Source organism: Aethalodelphis obliquidens, unplaced genomic scaffold (genome assembly GCF_003676395.1).
Source record: "Aethalodelphis obliquidens isolate GAN/ISIS:26980383/991018 unplaced genomic scaffold, ASM367639v1 scaffold37, whole genome shotgun sequence".
Lineage (NCBI taxonomy): Eukaryota > Metazoa > Chordata > Mammalia > Artiodactyla > Delphinidae > Aethalodelphis > Aethalodelphis obliquidens.
Window position 1 is genome coordinate 15,501,976 of NW_020837981.1, and position 21,617 is coordinate 15,523,592.

Below are 21,617 nucleotides of genomic sequence, written 5' to 3' on the forward strand. Positions count from 1 at the left end.
TATGTTTGGTATACTTTGGGCCAAATATTACAAAAAATAATAACTGCATTACTTTATCATATACATTTATCATGAGGTGTACTCAACAAGTTTTTATGAAATGCCTACTATGTACCAGGGACTGTTCTTGGCACTGGGGATACAGCAGTGAAGAAAGCAGATAAAAATCCCAACTCTCATAAGCTAACAATCTAGTGGGACAAAGTGTGGAATAATCAAATCAACATTGAATTATAAGAAAAACAAGCAGGATAAGAGCACAGAGAGTAACAAGGGAGTGTAGCCAGAGATGGCCTTTTTGATCAAGTGACGTTTGAAAAGTGATGTGAGGGCAGCAAGGGGAATGAGCCATTAAATAGATACTCAGAAGAGCATTCCACGCAGGGGAAACCAAATCAAACTCTTGAGTAGGGAGTAAGCATTATTACTATGCAAGGATCCAGGGATAATTAGCTTTAATATATTCATGAACCTAAAATTATATACTAAATATCCTACGTAAATATATCTTTTTTTCTTTCTTTCTTTTGGCCATGCCGCATGGTTTGTAGGATATCTTAACTCCCCGACCAGGGATTGAACCTGGACCCAGGCAGTGAAAGCACTGAGTCCTAACCACTGGACTGCCAGGAAATTCCCTATGTAAATATATCTAAGGAAATTGCATTCAACAGATTAAAAGGGTCTAGAACTTGAAATAGTTACAACAGTTCTAAAATATGTAATTTTGGGCAATGTGTTCAGTATAATTGGTAAAACACTTCAATCAGACTATTTTCCTGATCAGAAAGAAATATACAATGTATTAAAACTATAATTGATCTTACAATCTATTTTTCTTTCATTCATGCCATCTTTATACATTTAAATAAAAAGAAATCTATTATCAGTAAAATGACCATTAAGATGTTGAGAATTCTTTTCTCTTAATCATTAATGTAAAAATTAAATAAAATCTCCATTTGTGTAAGTAAATAGCAAGAGTCACATATTTTTCTTAGACTTTTCTATCTCTATTACTCAAATAAAAAGCAATTAAGGGACTTCCTTGGTGGTGCAGTGGTTAAGAATCCACCTGCCAATGCAGGGGACAAGGGTTCGATCCCAGGTCCGGGAAGATCCCACATGCCGCGGAGCAACCAAGCCTGTGCACCACAACTACTGAGCCTGCGCTCTAGAGCCTGCAAGCCACAACTACTGAGCTCACGTGCCACAACTACTGAAGCCCGTGCGCCTAGAGCCTGTGCTCCGCAACAAGAGAAGCCCCTGCTCGCCACAACTAGAGAAAGCCCATGTGCACCAATGAAAACCCAATGCAGCCAAAAATAAATAAATAATCAAAAAACAAACAAACAAAAAAGCAATTAAAATGTGTTAGCTTGGAAGAAACCTAGAGAAGTAACTAGAAGATAAGTATTAATTCTACATCTCTTTTCATCTACAAGCAGTGAAAGACAAAGATACACCTAGCATTAAAATTAAATCAGTCAAAAATTTATTTATTATTGATATACGGTTTTTCTTAGTAATAATTTCTTTTAAATTCATATACCAAAATGACTTACATTCTAATGATAGATTAAAAGGAAACTAACCAAGGGGGTATGTTAGGTGGAGAGGAAGAAAAATAAAGGATCATTCTGCTAGCAGAGGGCTGTTCCTAAATCACCTTGTTTCCACCGAACAGCATTAATTTGGCATCCTCTTACAGCATCCGTTAGGTATACAGTATATACTTTTTAAGCAGTAATACCAAAGACTATTTTTTTCATTTATTTACTTCTTGAATGATTACTACATGATAGGCACTCTTAAGAGTTAAATTTATGGCAATTGGTAATAAAAATAAAATCACATTGTATATAATGTTTAAGGTCACTGGCTTACCGGAATTATCAATGTTTCAAAAAATATAAATATGTTAATATTGTAACATAGTTTATTCCAAGACCAATAAACATGCATTTCATGTTTATTAATTGCCTCAGTAGTCCTCTATATTTGTTTGCAAATGTCTCTAGTCTAAGCACTTCATTTTTATCTTACCAATGCCTCCTGGGTCAAGTAGGTATGATTGATTTTTATGATATAATTTATCAAATAACACAATGTGAGACATGTTGATAAGATACAATAATTGAACACAATTATAATTTTGTACAGGCTATTTACAAAACTGATATTTGGGGATATTTTACATTGTTTTGTTTAAAGAATGAAGCAATCACTTACTTAGGGATGAAAGTGCATTTCAACTGTTTTGAAAAATGACAAGAACTGTTTGTTGTAAAGCTATTCTAAAGTAATGGTACAAAGAAACAGATTCATGTTGAAAATATAAACATTAATTATTTTATCTTACACCTAAATCAATCACAAGTAAAAGTTTCAATCCCACTAAATGGTATTTTAATTCTAGAGTAAATAATAAAGTGCTACCACATTCCCAACAGAAGCAATTAGAGATTATTGTATCGCATGTCTCCCAATATCCTGATAAAAGAACACACCACTACACCACTACCTGTGATGTAGTCTTGGGAAAAAAATAATTGAACCTGAACCGGATTGAGACTTTAGGTCCAAATATCAATTTATGGGAAATAGAGAGGCCAGAAGAACATTTAAACCATATCACAGGAATGCAATAAGCAAAAGTAAGTCTGTAGCGAACATCATCTGGTTGTTCTTTCCCCAAAAAATACACTGTAAGGAAAATACAAAAAACAAAAACAGTGAAAGAGGCACTCAAAAGAGATTTAAGAGATATATTAACCAACGTGTGAACTTTATTTGGATCCCAATTCAAACTTAAAACATTACCTCAAATGAATGTTCTTTATTATCCTCTAATCTGTAGTCCAAAAGAACACTCAAAGACATGATGCTACAATCAAACTTGCCACTTTTTGCAGCCCAGTTTGGATGTACAACAATGGCTGGCTCATCAGGCAAAATATATCTTCTTTCCCGACGCTGGCGTTCTAGTTCCTCTTGACGTTTTCTTTCTTCTTCCTACATATTTGAAATTTTAAGTAATGGTTAAACCTGCATGTACATTATGTATACATACCAAATGTATACCATATGTAAAGAAAAAGGGCAAATTTCTATGACTCCTTACGATGATAATACCAACCTTAAGGGCTAAGAAGGGAGCAAAGTTCAAATTTAATAAAGAGGACAGCAGCTTTTATGGCTCCTAATTCTCTTTCTTTTCAATTTCCCAGCATAAGAAATTGCCTTCTAAAGAGGAAAAAACCCGACAAACCTATATTAACATCATATAAATCAGGAGATTCTGGGAAAACAGTGGTGGTAACATAGTTTGTGGGTCTACCTGACTCCTCACATTTAAAAAGAGACAGAATAATCTAGATGCCAAAACCAAAATCCATGTATATGCACAACAAAACGAGGTGATAAGGTATCCCCACAAACCCCAATATACAAGTGAGCAGACCCCAACATCTATGTGTTACTGACATCTGTGTGTGTGGGGAAGCAGAAGGAAGCAACGAGGTTGCCTGTTGGATCTAAGAACAGGAAAACCATAAAATAATCAGGCAATGGAAAGCACAGCAGGTAAATTTAAGAATAGCAGCTAAAAATAGGAATAGGTGAGTAAGGGTATACAAGGGGTCAGTGTTAAGATCTAAAAGGGCCCAGACATTCTAGCCCTACCTATGAACTTGCAAAGCTGATTTACCAGGGCATCCTTCCAGCACAGGGCCCCACAATGAGGAGAAACTTCTGAGAACAAAATCAATAGTGAGCCGGACAGGGACAACAGAGACAAGGGAGGAGAAGGTCCAGATAAAAAGTGATAGAGGGCAATAAAGATCGAAATCTCAGCAAGCCACCATATTTTCTGACAGAACAAGAAAATAACAGAACACAGGGCTCTGTGAAGTTAGAAAAGCTATCTGAAGCAATCGCCTAATAAACTTTAGGCAAACTACATTCACATAAACACGAGCAGTAGAAAAGTACTGAGGTCAAATCCCAAAGTTATTATTAGAAAAAAAAAAAGAACAAGGAGCAGAATCACATCTCTGGCAGACAATGAAAGTGGGCCAGAAAGCCATGGCCAAAAGGCAGATAAAAATCTTAACTTACTATTTTAAAGTGTGCTAAAAGACTTTAAGAAAATGTTACAGGGACTTCCCTGGTGGCAAAGTGGTTAAGACCCTGTGCTCCCAATGAAGGGGGCCTGCATTTGATCCCTGGTAAGGGAACTAGATCCCACATGCAGGCCACAACTAAGAGTTCACATGCCACAACTAAGGAGCCAGCGAGCCGCAACTAAGGAGCCTGCCTGCCACAACTAAGACCTGACACAACCAAATAAATAAATACTAAAAAAAGGAAAAGAAAATGTTACAAGATATGAAAGAACAACATGAATAAGAATTTTAGAAGTAGAAAATGAGGTGACAGGGACTTCCCTGGTGGTCCAGTGGTTATGACTTTGCCTTCCAATGCAGGGAGTTCAGGTTTGATGCCTGGTCAGGGAGCTAAGATCCCACATGCCTTGCAGCCAAAAAACCAAAACATCAAAAAAAAAAAAAAAAAACAGAAGCAATATTATAACAAATTCAATAAAGACTTTAAAAATTGTCCAGGGCTTCCCTGGTGGTGCAGTGGTTAAGAATCCGCCTGCCAATGCAGGGGACACGGGTTCGAGCCCTGGTCCGGGAAGATCCCACATGCCACGGGGCAACTAAGCCCGTACGCCACAACTACTGAGCCTGCACTCTAGAGCCTGCGAGCCACAACTACTGAGCCCGCACGCCTAGAGCCTGTGCTCCGCAACAAGCCCCCGCTCGCCGCAACTAGAGAAAGCCCGTGCGCAGCAACGAAGACCCAATGCAGCCATAAATAAATAAATATATACATTAAAAAAAAAAAGGGTCCATATCTAAAAAAAACAAAAAGAAAATGAGGTGACAGAATTTAGGGAACAATCAGAAAAGACAGTTTCAGAAATTTAAAAATAAACTAGAAGGAATAAAAAAGAAAATAAACTCAAGAGATAATGCCTTAAAAGAACAGAAGGTAATGTGGAAATCTTAAAAATCAAAAAGAAATGAAAAGTATTCAAGAAAAAGTGACCAATGTTGAGGAAGCAAAAAAGGTCAATACAAGACATCAGAATTCCTTAAAGAAAACAAAAGCAAGGGAACAAAACAAATAAAAAACTATTACTGTAGGAGGGAAGGAGACGCAAGAGGGAAGAGATATGGGAACATATGTATATGTATAAATGATTCACTTTGTTATAAAGCAGAAACTAGCACACCATTGTAAAGCAATTATATTCCAATAAAGATGTAAAAAAACCCCAAAAAAACGATTACTGGACTTCCCTGGTAGCACAGTGGGTAAGAATCCGCCTGCCAATGCAGGGGACATGGGTTACAGCCCTGTTCCAGGAAGATCTCACATGCCGCAGAGCAACTAAGCCCGTGTGCCACAACTACTGAGCCTGCACTCTAGAGCCCATGAGCCACAGCTACCAAGCCCGTGTGCCACAACTACTGAAGCCTGTGCACCTAGAGCCCGTGCTCCGCAACAAGAGAAGCCACCGCAATGAGAGGCCCGCGCACCGCAATAAGAGTAGCCCCTGCTCACTGCAACTAGAGAAAGCCCTCAAGCAGCAACGAAGACCCAACACAGCCAAAAAAAAGAAATAAAATAAAAACAAACAGGTAACCACCTGAAGATGGCAGGGAACCAATGCATTTTCATGGAAGCTGGATAAACAAACAAAAATAGTGCTTGATTTAGCAGCACACACACACACACACACACACACACACACAAATATTTTTTGGCCGCACCATGTGGTATGTGGGATCTTAGTTCCCCAACCAGGGATTGAACCCATGCCCCCTGCAGTGGAAGCACAGAGTCTTAACCACTGGACCACCAAGGAAGTCCTAATATTCTATATTTTAAAAAGAAAGAAAGAGAAGAATCAAGTATTGATCCTGCCTTCTTCTATATGAATTTACCAAAAGGCAAACCTGTACCACCTGGGTAACCAAACAGCAGATGAGGGGAATAGGTGAACACAGAATAAGAATTATGATATCACCATTTTTGAACCCCAATAAATCAATGCATCTAGGATTTGAGCACCAAAGGCCACTAACATCAAAAAGTGAAAATCAACTCTTTGCCTTCTTTTTCTGCTCTTCCTGTCCTGAACAATTCAGTTCTAAAGCAATTCCTACAAGCAAAGCAGGTGTCTATACAGGGGATGGAGGCAGTGAGGAAGGAGTGCTACAATGGCCCAGAGCAGATGAGCTGCCCAGTTACCAGGAATTGAAACCCAAATGAAGCAAGGAGGGTATCCATACAGAGAAAGCACAGGGCAGGGAATGAGAGCAGAGTGAGGATATTCAAATTGGAGAGGGAGTATGATGGACAACTGAGAAAGTAAGCAAATATATTAAGTATAATAGAAGGTATGTTTCTCATTATTGGAGAAAGGAGTTAAGATACATGGAAAGAGAGAAAACCAGAATGAACTCTGTGATGTTGGAGTAGAATTGGAGATATTAGTACAAACTTATGACTTTATTGTAGTAAATATGATGTACCATCCTTCACTAAAAGATACCAGGACTTGCTGGGGAAATGGCTGATTTCAGTAATAGGGCAGGGATAGTACACGGTGAGACTAAAACACTGTATTGTGCTGCAAAATAAGAAAGTTCTCAGAAAATGACAAGAACATTTCCAAGAACACAGAAGACAACTTGAAAGGCCTCCTGCTGGCCAACTCTGAGACAGTTTCACTATAAAAATAAATATAACTTATATAGTAAAATAAGAAATCATGCATCTCTTCAGAACAAGGTAATTTTCCTACATAATTATAAAATCATTATCACATCCAAGAAATTTAACCGTTCCTCATTATCTAATATCACATCCATAATCAAATTTCTCCAATTACCCCAAAAATACTCTTTATGGCTTTTTCCCCCTCTATCCGGGATCCAGTCAAGTTTCGCTCAGTGCATTCAGTTGTCATGTCTTGTTAACCTTCTGTAATCTAAACCATTTTTCTTCCTTCATTACATGGACATTTTTTGAAAGTTCAGACAAGCTGCTTTGTAGAATTTCGTACATTCTAAATTTATATGTTTTCTTACAATTAGATTAAGGTAAAACATTTTCGGCAGGAATACTTCATAAATAATGACGTATACTTCACAATGCATTCCATCGGGAAACACATACTGTCAGTTTATCCAATTACTGGTGTTGTAACACACTTCTGATATCCCCATGTTTCAAATTCAGAAAACATCCATAAGTTACTCTTCTGGGCATAAGACTGAGGCATAAATGGGAGTGAATAAACAGCCTCTGAGTCTTAAGGACTGAAATGCAATCAAACACACAGCTTTAAAGCAGCACAATTCTCACAGAAGCACTTCACTAGAACTCCATCTCTGAACTTAGTGGCTTTGTCCACCAAATTTCATTTCATTTTTTATATCTAAAACATTATTATTCATTTTTAAGAGGGAGGAATAAAATACGTGACTTGGAAATCACTCAACTGTGTCTCAAGTGGAGAATGAATAAACAAACTGTGATACACTGATACTATGAATACTATTCAGAAATGTAAAGGAACAAACTATAGAAACACAATAAAATGGGTGAATCTCTAATGCGTCATGCTAAGTTAAAGAGGTCAGACTAAAAAGGTTATGTAATTCCATTTACATGATATATTGGAAAAGGCAAACTACAGGAAAACAGATCAGTGGCTTCCAGCAGCTGAAGGGGTGGGAGAAGAAAATGCTTACAAAGGGGTACAGGGTATTTTTAGGAGTATATACCTCTTTATCATCTTCAGATTTCCTATCATCCTCCTCTTCCTCTTCTTTCTCAGATTTCTCTAATTCCTTTTGTTCTTCTTTTTGCTCTTCTACTTTAAGCTGTTTTGTCAATCGGGCTATTAACTGGGATTTTAACCCTTTGGAACTAAGAGCTCGACTTTCTAATTCTTTTCGGAGATCATTTACCTAAATATACACACCATAAAAACACAGAAAAAGAAAACAGGATAGTGAAATAGGGAGCTGTGCAATGATCTTCTGTGTGGTTTTTTTTTAAATTTTGGTGAAAGGGACAGTTGTACAGCTCATAAAAAGGTTTGTGAAAATGCAAACCGACAGAGTATTTTTTGAAAATAATTTGCAACATGTTTTAAGATGCTTTTAAGAAGTTAATGCTCTTTGACCCAGAAATTCTAATTTCTGCGAATTTACCCTAAGGAAATAACCTAAACACAAGAAAGAAACTTTTTATATGGATACATTCCTTGTCATAATCCCTTCCTCCAAAAAAGTGAAGAATCTAAATATCCAATAAAAGGGTAATACCAAAGAAAAAAAAGCAGTACATCAACTAAATGGAACAGTATAGAACATTTAAAAATAATTACATGTGAAACTCTATTATTAATTGAAAAGGAGACAGCAACTTTTTTACACAACATGATTAGAACCAAACAACCAACCAACCAACCAGCTTGTACCCAGAAAATATAATGGAAAATAATACATAGAATTTTTTTTAACATCTTTATTGGAGTATAATTGCTTTACAATGGTGTGTTAGTTTCTGCTTTATAACAAAGTGAATCAGTTATACATATACATATGTTCCCATATCTCTTCCCTCTTGCGACTCCCTCCCTCCCACCCTCCCTATCCCACCCCTCCAGGCGGTCACAAAGCACCGAGCTGATCTCCCTGTACTATGTGGCTGCTTCCCACTAGCTATCTACCTTACGTTTGGTAGTGTATATATGTCCATGCCTCTCTCTCGCTTTGTCACTCCTTACCTTTCCCCCTCCCCATATCCTGAAGTCCATTCTCTAGTAGGTCTAGTAGGACACAGTCTTTATTCCTGTCTTACCCCTAGGTTCTTCATGACAGTTTTGTTTTTTCTTAAATTCCATATATAAATGCATAGAATTTTAAAGAAAAGCTGTGTTTGAATGAAAGGCTTGAGAAATTTTTTTCTTCAATATTTTATGCATACACCAATTTTTAAAATAAGCATGCCTTATATTTATAATCAAAAGTAATACAAGTTTTCATCAAAAAACCTACAAACAGTAAATGCTGGAGAGGGTGTGAAGAAAAGGGAACCCTCTCGCATTGTTGGTGGGAATGTAAATTGATACAGCCACTATGGAGAACAGTATGGAGGTTCCTTAAAAAACTAAAAACAGAACTACCATATCACCCAGCAATCCCACTACTGGGCATATACCCTGAGAAAACCGTAATTCAAAAGAAGTCATGTACCACAATGTTCATTGCAGCAGTATTTACAATACCCAGTACATGGAAGCAAACTAAGTGTCCATCGACAGATGAATGGATAAAGAAGATGTGGCACATATATATATAAAATATTATACAGCCATAAAAAGAAACAAAATTGAGTTATTTGTAGTGAGGTGGATGGACCTAGAGTCTGTCACACAGAGTGAAGTAAGTCAAAGAGAAAAACAAATACCGTACGCTAACACATATACATGGAATCTAAAAAAAAAGGTTCTGATGAACCTAGGGGCAGAACAGCAATAAAGATGCAGACGTAGATTATGGACTTGAGGACATGGGGAGGGAGAAGGGTAAGCTGGGACGAAGTGAGAGTAGCATTGACATATATACACTACCAAATGTAAAATAGACAGCTAGTGGGAAGCAACTGCATTGCATGGGGAGATCAACTCGGTGCTTTGTGACCACCTAGAGGGGTGGGATAGGTAGATCCAAGAGGGAGGGGATATTGGGATATATGTATATGTATAACTGATTCACTTTGTTATACAGCAGAAACTAACACAACATTGTAAAGCGATTATACTCCAACAAAGATGTTAAAAAAGAAAAAAAGATTTCTCGTGATAATATGGGTAATTTGTCATCTTGTTTACTAAAATTTTTCTTTATTAAGGGAGAGATACTGAAAATCATCCCAATTTTATTGGAAATGTGCTTTACAAATAATAAATTTCTATTCATAAAAAGAAGAAAAGGAATACAAACTTTAAAATAAGAAACAATAGCAGAGCCATCAGTTTGACAAAAAGTCCTTGGAGTGCAGGCTTAATCTAACTTTCTGAATCTATAGCACTCTATATGAAACCTGATGTTGAGGAAAATAACTTGGCATAGTGTAAGAAGAGCACATTCTTATGATACACATTCTCTACTAAAAAAGCAATGTTGGGCTTCCCTGGTGGCGCAGTGGTTGACAGTCCGCCTGCTGATGCAGGGGACACGGGTTCGTGCCCGGGTCCAGGAAGATCCCACATGCCGCGGAGCGGCTGGGCCCGTGAGCCATGGCCGCTGAGCCTGCGCGTCCGGAGCCTGTGCTCCAAAACGGGAGAGGCCACAACAGTGAGAGGCCCGCGTACCGCAAAAAACAAACAAACAAAGCAATGCTGGTTTAAAAACTAGACTTTCATAAAAAAGAAAAAAACCTGTATTTTGCTGAGGACAGAAGTTAATAAAAAGGTCAGCTTTTATGTGTTAAACAGGAAGTTGCAAAAGCAAGCCAGCTTCTGATCTTCTGATCTATGTAGAATTTATATACGTAGAATCTATGGATCTACATTCACAATATAGGCCCAGAGATGCAAAACTGCAAAAAGATAATAGGTCCAAAGACACTGGGGAGCAAAAACAAACTAGTATGATGGGTTAATCAAAGATTTTCAAAAAAGCCTCTTAAATTATCTTCTTCCTATTTCAGATGTATATCAATCCACATTTTATTTTTAAATTTTATTTTAAAACTGCATAATCTCTTTCCTATGTTTCATTCCTTCTGCTTGAATTTAAGTTAATTAAGTGCAGAAATTCCACCTCTTGGTTAGTTCCCAAAGCAAAAAGCAAATATTGCTCATACTATAGGCACATGTATATTACATTCGACAGTGGCTGATGTATGAAGTCACCTTTTATTTAATTTTGACACACACACACACAAACAACAAAGAATATTTATATAAAACCAGTGGACTTCATTTCTAATGGCTTATATCTGAAAAACTACTGTCCACAACATCCTCTATTCCTGTTCAGAGATTCCAAATTAAATACCATTACTTTCAAAGTTACCTTCATTGTCTTCGGGTCAAGTTTAGACCAATGGGTAGGAGTGGAAATTTCTTTAGCTTCACCATCATCCTTCTCTTCTTCATCCTGATATACAAAGTAAAGAACAGAATTACTATTCTGAAACCTTAAAATAAAGGTAATTTACTTTTAAAAGTCTGTTGCTGATCTGTGCAAGGTCACAAATGTTTCAGATTGTCTTCTCCTAAAGTTATTATTTAGGCAAGTCCACGTACATACATTCTACCACTTTTAACTGATCACAAAGACACTCATCAGCCAATCAAAGCCAGATCTGTGAAACACAAAAGGGTGATAAATTACAACACAAAGGATATCAGGGATGCACAAACACTGCCGATCTCCACTAACCAAACAGTGTGTGATCTTGCCCCAATTTTCAAGCCACCCAAAGTTAAGACTGATTTAGTCAGACCTTTCAAATGTACCAAAGACGATGCCACATAGCCTGAAATTTCAAATCTCTCAGACTTGTGGTTGTCCAATTTCAAATATCCATGACTAGAACTGATGACCGTGAAAGAGAAAATTTTTTAAATTTTAGAAAATGGCAAAATGTTTAAAATGGCTTAATACTGAATCTTGCTCAACAACTGGTCCCAGATTCCAGCAACTAGACCTATGATAAAAACAAAATTCTGTGCAATTTAAGCACAACTTATTTTCCTTTGAGGTCTCAGCACTCTTAAAGTTAGAATAGACAGATTTTTTTTTTTAAGAGAAAAGAACATACAACTATACTGCTGAAAGCTGGATTACCAGTCGCTGTTACCAGTTATGTTCCTCCATGTGTGTTTGTTATGTAGTGTGTGGTGTGCATTTGTGCCTGTGTTCCTGTGCCTGTGAGAAGCGGAAATAGAAAAAGGGATTAGCGTTCAGTGCCTGTTCTCCATCAGCCTCCTTGCGTTCACCCTGAAGCTTCTCGACCAGCTGCTGCTTGTATCCTCGGGAGAGGGTTTCCCACTCTGAGCGGGTGGGAAGGCAATGCCAAACATCCGGGAAAAATAAAACCACTGTCTCCACATGAGCTGGAACTGTACGCCCCTTGTGGGTCTCCTCAGGGCGATGGTAGCGAATCTCTGCAAAACGGTACCTGTTGCAAGGGAAGAAGCATGTTGGAAAAAAAATTCTAAAATACATTTTAAAGACCCTAGTTCACTTGTAGCACATCAAGTAAAGAAATTTTGCTGCAAGAACTTGAGGTTGGTCTAAAGAAAAAAAAATTATAGAAGCCATAGTTCCTCTTTTGGTACATTTGTACAATATTTTATGGTTAAAAGAAGAATATGTTCCCCAAGGCATTTTCAAAGTTTGATTACAGAGCTACCCATATTTTAGAGAATACCTGAAGAAGCTGGATAGCTGTTCAGATTTCATGTGCTAAAAAAAGAATATTCTCAATTAAGTCACAAGAAATATACTAAAATACACAGGACAAATAAGCCTCAAGAGAAAATATGGCTGAACAAAAATAATCAGCAACTACATCATTTTATAACAAAAGAATTATAATGAAATGAAGTTCTCTCTTGACGATCTTCTCCAGCTATGCATGAAATGAAAAATATTTTCAACATACATCCAACTTCCAAAGTTCAGCATAACAAAACATTAAAAATTTCAGTTTATTTTGATTAGTTCTTAATCCTTTTTCCCCCAAACATTTTTGGCACCAAATAAACTTTTGCTAAAATTAGTATTTTCCTTTGAGATTACCTGCATGATCAAGATTGCTAAAATAAGGGGTGGGGGAGAAGGCTGATAGACAAGAACATCTATATAACTATTAGAAAAACATTTCTAATCAAGAAATGAATTGGTACTTACCATTGTGTGCATACACTTAGATCAATGCCTGTCAGAGCCTTACAACAACGAATAGCAGTCTTAATCAACACAGAGGGGTCTTTTTCTGGGTCTGGTCCATCCAACGAAGGAGACCAGTGGCCACCAATGGCCATGGCTTCATCCTTGCCTTTCATGCCCACTAAAAACTAATTTAAAACAAAGAATCATTTACATATATTATGCAACTTGTCAAATTACAAATGAAATACTGGAAAAGTAAAGGAACAAACCTTTCTAATATCATTTTTACTACCTCGGGTATCTGTCAGTCAAGGAAGAGTTCAGTTCATCGTGTTCCACACTGCATTTCAGCAATGGAATAGGATTTATACATCATAACTCATCCTTCTAAAATATTTCCTCAGATAAAAAGTTCTTTTAAAGAAACAAGCTATAATTCAAAGTTTAAGAGCATCCTGATACACTAAACCCATTATCACTAAGATTTTACTATGCTTCAAATATAAAACATCAAAACGACAGTTGAACTAGTGACATACAAATAAGATATAGCCGTTAATCTGCAATGAGAAAAACATCTACATCATTGAGTGCCGTAACTATATTAAAATTAGATATAAAACAAATCAACAAAATTTAAATGGTAGTATTTTTTAATTCTATATATACACAGTTAGAACTAAGCAAAGCAAATATACACCTAAAGTTAAAATAAATGTTTCACTTTACCTTAACAAGTCTAGCAGGATGTTGAAATCCATCTCGAAGTTCTTGTGGGTCTTCAGCAAGAGCACATGACTTATGATACAAATCTTCCATACTAGGGCTAGCCATCAGCATTACCTATTATAGTCAAATAATTCAATCCTGTCAAAAGTCTAAAGTAATGTAAAAAAATGAGAAGCACTACTAATTATCCTTACATAATAGATATCTGAAGTTTTTTATAAAAATGGAAAGTAAAACACTATAGCAGAAATGGTATTAGATACCTTATAATTACATAGTTTTAACTTTTCAAGGAATGCTTTTTGATCAATGTTTTTCGAATAGCAGAAAACTACTGACCATAAACAATGTACTGAATGTTACCCTGAAGACTCACATATAGTGCATTCACCCAACATTACATTTTTATCTGGGGCTACCAGAAGTCACAGAACATTCCAAAAAGCTCAATAAAATGAACTTCAGCTTCACATTTTTATAAGGTTCAAAATGTTAAAGCAATAACAACATTTTTACAGCTCAAGAGTTAAGGCAAAAAGAGGTTAAATTACTTAAATAACCAAAACAGAATCTGGGAGACAAGAAGAAAACACAGGCATTCAGATCTTAAATGTAATAACCACTTTCTGAAGATTAATTCCACATACATTCTTAATATGAATAACTACTCAGAAATTTTAGCTGTGTATCACAGAATACAAACCTTTGCACTGTATAAGTGATCAGCATCTGGTGGATCAAGAATGGCCATATTTTTCTCTAAGGACTCTACTTCTCTGTGCATTACATAAAAATTGCAGTAATTTCCCAGCTGAAATGGTCTTGACAAAGGGAAAGCATCCACCCATGTAAACTGAGCATCAAAAAAGTCACTAGGTATATATAAATTCTGATAACGGCGCCTTAGTTCCATCATGTCACAACTAGGACTGAAAAACAGACATAAGGAGTGAATAAAGAGCCTTAACACCAAATACTATGCAAAGATTCATTCAATTCTAAAGCTAAATATATAATTTGATACAGTTAACAGCCAGCTGAAAATGAACAGTCACTGTTAATGAATGAGCTATAGATTTACATAGAAGTACATGAAAATGTCATTTTCAAATATGTTTACTTACAGCTTTGAATAAATAACTAGTATCTACGTGTTACCGTTATTTCTTTATTTTTTGTGTGTAGCTTAAAATTCATTTAGACAAGACCCTTTGAAATAACTTCAAGCTCCAGAAAAGATCTGAACAAAAGCAATTCTGCCTCAGTTGAAGCTGCATTTTTGAGAAAATTATGATTCATATAAAATGGATATAAAAAAGGAATAAGAGTGGTACCAATTAGTATGAGTGTTCCTCAATCAGGTTTATACAGTGTCGGAAAAAATACAACCTTTATTCTACAGTAAGATCCCAGATCAGGCATAGTTAATTTAAAATTAAATATAAAAGTCTACATGAAAACAAAATCCAAACGTTTTTTGGATTATCCACATCTCCATACCTCTCTATCTAATGATTAAGATCCATACCTGATTATTTACTATGTAAAGAGAGGATAAGTTTCTTGCCTTTTAAATCTGGCATAATGAATTTTTTTTTTAAAGGACTATTTACTTTTTCCTAAGAAACAGAGCTTTTAAAGGAGAGAAACTCAAAAGTAAATCAATCTGGTTAATAGGCCAAGAGATTTCTGTTAAAAGCATAATGAAGAGTGGAAAACACCAATAGTCTGTAAGATGAAAAGATAACTACACCGTCCTTTCAAATGACAACTAAAGGCAAGAGTACGTAATATGAACTAATGTATCTACAGGGATGTCTTTTTATGTGAAACCTAAAAATAAGAACTATAGAATGGGGCTTCCCTAGTGGCACAGTGGTTGGGAGTCCACTTGCCGATGCAGGGGACACGGGTTCGTGCCCCGGTCCGGGAAGATCCCACATGCCGCGGAGTAGCTGGGCCTGTGAGCCATGGCCACTGAGCCTGCGTGTCCGGAGCCTGTGCTCTGCGACGGGAGAGGCCACAACAGTGAGAGGCCCGCGTACAGCAAAAAAGTAATGAAGTGAAACTGTCAAGATTTAACTTGGAAGGAGAAAGACAGCTGCTCAATTTATATCCTAAGTATCAGCTCCTCCCAGAATAGCATTCTAGACTGATGAGTTTAAAAGCAGAGCTGCTCTAGTTAATATTTCTGGGGCTGGAGAAGTGGTTTTGTTTCCAATGAATTTCTCTGAAATATGCAGACAAGATATTTTTTAAGTATACAAGTAAACAGGGATAACAAGAAAACTAGTAAAAATTAAGAATAGTTGATGATTTGACCACATGCAAGAGTAAATGAACATCTACTACATTAACAATTAAGCAAAGTCATCAAGCAAGATTTTTTTGGGCACTGAGTAGCTTAAATACTACACTGATTTACTCAATCTAGAACTGAATAAATAGAAATTTTAACTTTTGTAGGCCAGTATTATGAATATTAATTATTATACTTTGCTGACATGCAACAATACCCTCTCAAGACACTGCGCACAGTTATTTGTTCCTATGCCGAACAGCTTTAAACACTATTAATGATTCATTTTTCTTATTTTACTGTAAATTTGTTTTTTCCATCTATTAATTTATCTTACACACAATTGCCAGCCCCAAGACCTTTAGATGATTCTTCCTCTCCATTAGAGCAAATTAGTCATTTACCAATTTGCCTCTACATGAATTAGGATTTTCCAGCTATTACCTAGTTGGTCACCACATCCCAACCACCACTGAGTATCTACAACTGCCATACACTGGGTTATAGGTGCTTTAGATACATGAAATCAACTCAACCTCACAATAATTCTGCTAGTTGATATAAGTTCCATTTCACAAGTGAAGCTCAGAAATTCTTGGTAACTTTCTACTGACCTCTGATTTCAAAGGCTAAAAAATGTATTGATGTATACACACATATGTGTTTATGTTACGTGTCTTGTGAGTATATATGTAGACCTGTGTTTCTATTATACTACATGGCCACAGCTAACTTAAAATAATTGGTTACTACTGTATCATTACTTCATCATACATAATGAACTATGTAAGCCCTTAGTAAAGTTATCAATAAATCTGAATCTTAAATAATTTTACCTTTAAGGAACTACTCCATTACAGAGGGGCTGCCTTTTTCAGTGGCTGGTATCTTTAATGAGTGTATGAAAATAATGCACTCTTGCAACTAAAATGCTACTTCAAATGCATTTCTGCCCTTATATAACTAAGAGCACCAAATGTCAGGAAATGAAAGTTGTAAGAAAAATATCTCTCAATGTATCACATTCCTCCAAATTACACAAAATTATGAAATTAGTAATTTAAGAAAACAATGGGGAAAAAAAGAACTTACCAATCTAAAGAAAACTTTGAAAACTGAACTGTGTAACGTGGAACAACACGTCGAACTCTCCGAGGTGACCGTTCTCTCTCTCTTCGAGGAGATCTCTCCCGGGAACGTTTTCTCTGAGGAGATCTTTCTCTGGATCTACGTCTTTCTCTCTCCCTTTCACGACTTAAAGCAAATTTTTCTAAAATTACTATTATTTCTGGCATTACTGAAGAGTTCTTTAGTGAAATAAATGTCACAGGTAATATAAGCAAAAATCCACAGTATACATTTTTAATAACTTTTTGAAAATTGTGGTAAAATATAAATAATATAATAAACTTACCATTTTAACCATTTTGAAGTATACAGTTCAGTGGCATTAAGTGCATTCACACTGTGCAACCATCACCACCATCAAAAGTATACTTTTAAAAACATACCTTCGGTCATCTTTTCTGTTGGGCACTTGATCCCCTCTGTCATTTCTTCCTGAAAATCTGGATGGTGGATCTAACCTTCGTGCTGGTTGTGGCTGTGAAACTATACGGACAGGAGGTTGCAATAAACCAGCTTTAAAAGACACAGAAAAAGATGTTTTAATTTATTTAAATGAAGCTCAAAAGCATTACTTGGTCAAATTTTATACAGAAAAATTTGGCTAATATTTTAGGTTTTGTGACCCATAAATGGTAAATGGTAGAGACCATCTGCATATTTGTATATTTTAAAATAATTGTTTAAAAATGTAAAAACCATTTTTAGCTCAGGGACCATAGAAAACCAGGCCACAGACCAAATCCAAGAGGTGTAGTTTGCCAATCTCTGACCTACAGATATTAAACCAAAGACCGCTATACAACAAGACATTAGCAGAACACCAAAGTATCATCCAGACATTATCCACACAAAGAAAAAGAACCTCTGTAATGGAGAGATCTACAGCCACCACTTGACCAAGTAATCAAATTTAACATCAATAACAGTAGAAGAATCTAACTACACGTGCCTTCTAGTATGATGCAGTATGAATTAGAAAACATCACCTATAATGTAGTCTTGCCAAAAGCCTTTAGACTTAACTTCCAGTTTATAGTTTATATGGCAGAATGAGAAACAAGGTGAAAATAAAATAAGGAATCAAGACAAATCCAGAACACAACATTCCGAAAGAATCTACAAGTCAACTAGACCAATTTCTTAAAAAGTCAATGTTATAAACGAAGAAACAAAAAACATTTTGGAATAAAAAAGACTAAAGAAACATAACCAGATACAACACATGAAACTTGACTACCTTTTCGTTTAGGAAACAAAAAACAACCTTTTTAAAAGACATTTCGGAGACAACTGGGGAGGTCTGAATATAAACAGGGTATCTAAATGCTTCTTCTTAGAAGTGACAGTAGATTCTGGTAATATAGGAAAGGATTCTCTTTTAGGAAAGGCATGCTTAATATAAACAGGGGTGAAATGTCATAATGCTTGCATTATGACCACTCACAGCAGTGTTTTCAGAAAACAAAAACTAGAAACAATCCAAACGTTTAGCAAAGAAAAACATATAAACTGTACAATATTCATACAATGGAATATTGTACAATAGTCATACAATGGAATATTGTGCAATAATGAAAACAAAGAAACTAGAGCCACATGGAATAAATATGAAAAACTTTAAAACATAATGTTGAACAAAAGTCTTACAGAAAAGATTCTATAGGTGGAATCACACATTATGTAAAATTCAAAAACAAACAAAACTAAAGTATATTTATGAACATGCATACTTAGAGTAAAACTATTAAAAAAGAAAAATAGTTAACAAGTAGTGATTACACGCATGCTCATTTTAATAACTCATTACACTGAAATCTGTTTTGTAACTTTGCTATATTTGTGTCAATTTATGATAAGAGAAAATGCCACAATTACATTTTAAAAAAATACCAATTAAGCAGACTTCTGCTAAAGTCAAGGCTATCATTTTTAATATTATTTTGATAAGAAAACGTACAGAGTTTCAAATTATCAATTTGCAAAAGAAAATTTAAAACACAGCTCAGGGCTTCCCTGGTGGTGCAGTGGTTAAGAATCAAACTGCCAATGCAGGGGAAACGGGTTTGAGCCCTTGTCCGGGAAGATCCCACACGCCACGCAGCAGTTAAGCTCATGCGCCACAACTACTGGGCATGCGCTCTAGAGCCCGCGTGCCACAACTACTGAAGCCTGCATGCCTAGAGCCCGTGCTCCGCAACAAGAGCAGCCAATGCAATGAGAAGCCCGTGCACCGCAATGAAGAGCAGCCCCTACTCGCCACAGCTAGGGAGAAACCCGCGTGCAGCAACAAAGACCCAATGCAGCCAAAAATAAATAAATTAAAAACAACAACAACAACAAAAAAACCCGCACACAGCTCAGGGACTTCCCTGGTGGCGCAGTGGTTAAGAATCCGCCTGCCAATGCAGGGGACACGGGTTCCAGCCCTGGTCTGGGAAGATCCCACATGCCGCGGAGCAACTAAGCCCGTGCGCCACAACTACTGAGCCTGCACTCTAGAGCCCGCGAGCCCAAACTGCTGAAGCCCATGTGCCTAGAGCCCGTGCTCCACAACAAAGAGAAGCCACCACGATGAGAAGCTCGCGCACCACAACGAAGAGTAGCCCCCACTCTCCGCAACTAGAGAATCCTGTGGGCAGCAACGAAGACCCAACGCAGCCATAAATAAATTTATTTAAAAAAATAAAAAGAAAAAAATAAAACACAGCTCATTTATTTGATGCACTATGGTTCAATGAGTAAAGTGCTGCCATGTATATTCTACATGTATATAAAATGTTATGTTCATTAAGAAAATAAGACTCAAAACATTTTCTTCTGTAAATGATAAGATGCCAATAGGGGGACAGGGGATTATTAGTTTTGATATTTAAGTTCACAAAGAGTACGTCTTTGAATAAGAGAAATAAAATAAAACACTTCCAAATCGCTATACAAGTAGAAGTGCTTAACACAAGATATTTAAGTTTCCTTTCAAGTATTCTGGAAGTTCCTGCCTTTTTTGTAATTAATACCATACTCTCATTATTTCAATAACCGAACATTTGTGTGTTAGTCTGAACCCTAAAAGGAAAAGATACATTGCATGTAATACCTTTCTGCTGTGGCTGCTGTAATAAAGGCTGGGGCTGTGTCTGCAATAGTGGCGTAATAGAGGCTGCTGAAATCTGTGCCTGCAGCAGTGACTGGGGCTGGGGCTGAGCCTGAACACCAAATGTCGTCTGTGGTGCAATTGGCTGAAGTACGGCAGGAGGAGTCTTCAGTAAAGGTTGGGTTTGCGACTGATTCTTAACAAAAATAAAGAAAAAAAATTTTTAAAAAGAAAAATCTTTGTAAACTGGAAGACCCAACCACCAAGTTTTCATAATACCTATTTTATATACCTGATTTGGTAGTGTTTGAATTCTTTGTGCATTCCATTTAAAAGGCATATTGGGATTATACGTAGCTTCAACCAATACTCTGTCACCCGCTTGGGGGGTTTTCCCTTTGACAGCGCTAAAAAAAAATTAAGGTAAATACGAACACAATTAGAAGAGATTCCTCCAAAAAAGATTTATATATTTAGCATTTTAAAGTAAACTATACCAGAAATGGAAGCCTAAAAAGCTCTTTTAAAAAATAGACATACCTCCTAGACTTATTTTTAGAACTGATCGTGTTTCAACCTTGCTTTATAAACCGTTTCAAGTGTAAGAGATAATTTTCTACCCTGTATCCTCCTAATAGTGTGTCCCTCCCTCTAAAGCACTTTCTTTTATAACCCAAGAGTAAGATTTGCCTTGGGCTTTGGAAAGAGAGAAATGCAGCAAAGATGGAAAACAGGAGACCCACTTGTACAGAAAAAGCTTATATAGTAATTAAACTTAATTTCCCAAAGTATTTCTAAGGAAGCTAATTAGAAATACATTTGAAATAACTAAGGAAATATATATTTCCTGCAACCACCACAACACTAACAAAATACTATTTCAAATCCATTGATTAGTCATGTATTCTGTTTTTTAAAATAAATTTAATTAATTAATTAATTAATTTTATTTTTGGCTGCATTGGGTTTTCGTTGCTGGGCGTGGGCTTTCTCTAGTTGCGGTGTGCGGGCTTCTCACCGTCGTGGCTTCTCTTATTGCAGAGCACAGGCTCTAGGTGCGCAGGTTTCAGTAGCTGTGGCACATGGGCTCAGTAGTTGTGGATTGTGGGCTGTAGAGCACAGGCTCAGTAGTTGTGGTGCATGGGCTTAGTTGCTCCACGGCACGTGGGATCTTCCCGGACCAGGGCTCGAACCCGTGTCCCCTGCATTGGCAGGCGGACTCTCAACCTCTGCGTCACCAGGGAAGCCCCTTCATTTTTTTTTTTTTTTTTTTTTTTTTTTTTTTTTTGTGTGGCCAGCCCTCTCCCCCCTCTCCTCCCTCTCTGTGATCACGCAGTCGGGAAGGCAGATGCGCCCCCGCTGCGCTGTTCAG

The 21,617-nt window shown here is 36.7% G+C and overlaps 1 protein-coding gene and 1 non-coding gene across 4 annotated transcripts in view; both read right to left on the reverse strand.

The window, feature by feature from the left end:
• Positions 1–21,617, reverse strand: part of CCAR1 (cell division cycle and apoptosis regulator 1) — a 53,111-nt gene that overhangs the window by 12,583 nt on the left and 18,911 nt on the right. For 2 of the 3 annotated variants that reach the window (XM_027130077.1, XM_027130078.1), the window contains exons 7-17: positions 20,538–20,652; positions 20,249–20,441; positions 17,538–17,667; positions 17,119–17,280; positions 14,431–14,656; positions 13,728–13,841; positions 13,017–13,183; positions 12,072–12,282; positions 11,172–11,255; positions 7,866–8,051; positions 2,824–3,015 (exon numbers count right to left, since the gene is read on the reverse strand). In XM_027130077.1, the coding sequence (XP_026985878.1) occupies positions 2,824–3,015; positions 7,866–8,051; positions 11,172–11,255; positions 12,072–12,282; positions 13,017–13,183; positions 13,728–13,841; positions 14,431–14,656; positions 17,119–17,280; positions 17,538–17,667; positions 20,249–20,441; positions 20,538–20,652 (1,780 nt within the window). The remainder of the gene's footprint in view (positions 1–2,823; positions 3,016–7,865; positions 8,052–11,171; positions 11,256–12,071; positions 12,283–13,016; positions 13,184–13,727; positions 13,842–14,430; positions 14,657–17,118; positions 17,281–17,537; positions 17,668–20,248; positions 20,442–20,537; positions 20,653–21,617) is intronic. The other variant, XM_027130079.1, reaches the window with a different exon arrangement.
• LOC113632685 (small nucleolar RNA SNORD98) lies at positions 13,315–13,379 on the reverse strand. Its single transcript, XR_003437923.1, has one exon. It is a non-coding gene; the product is annotated as a small nucleolar RNA SNORD98 (small nucleolar RNA).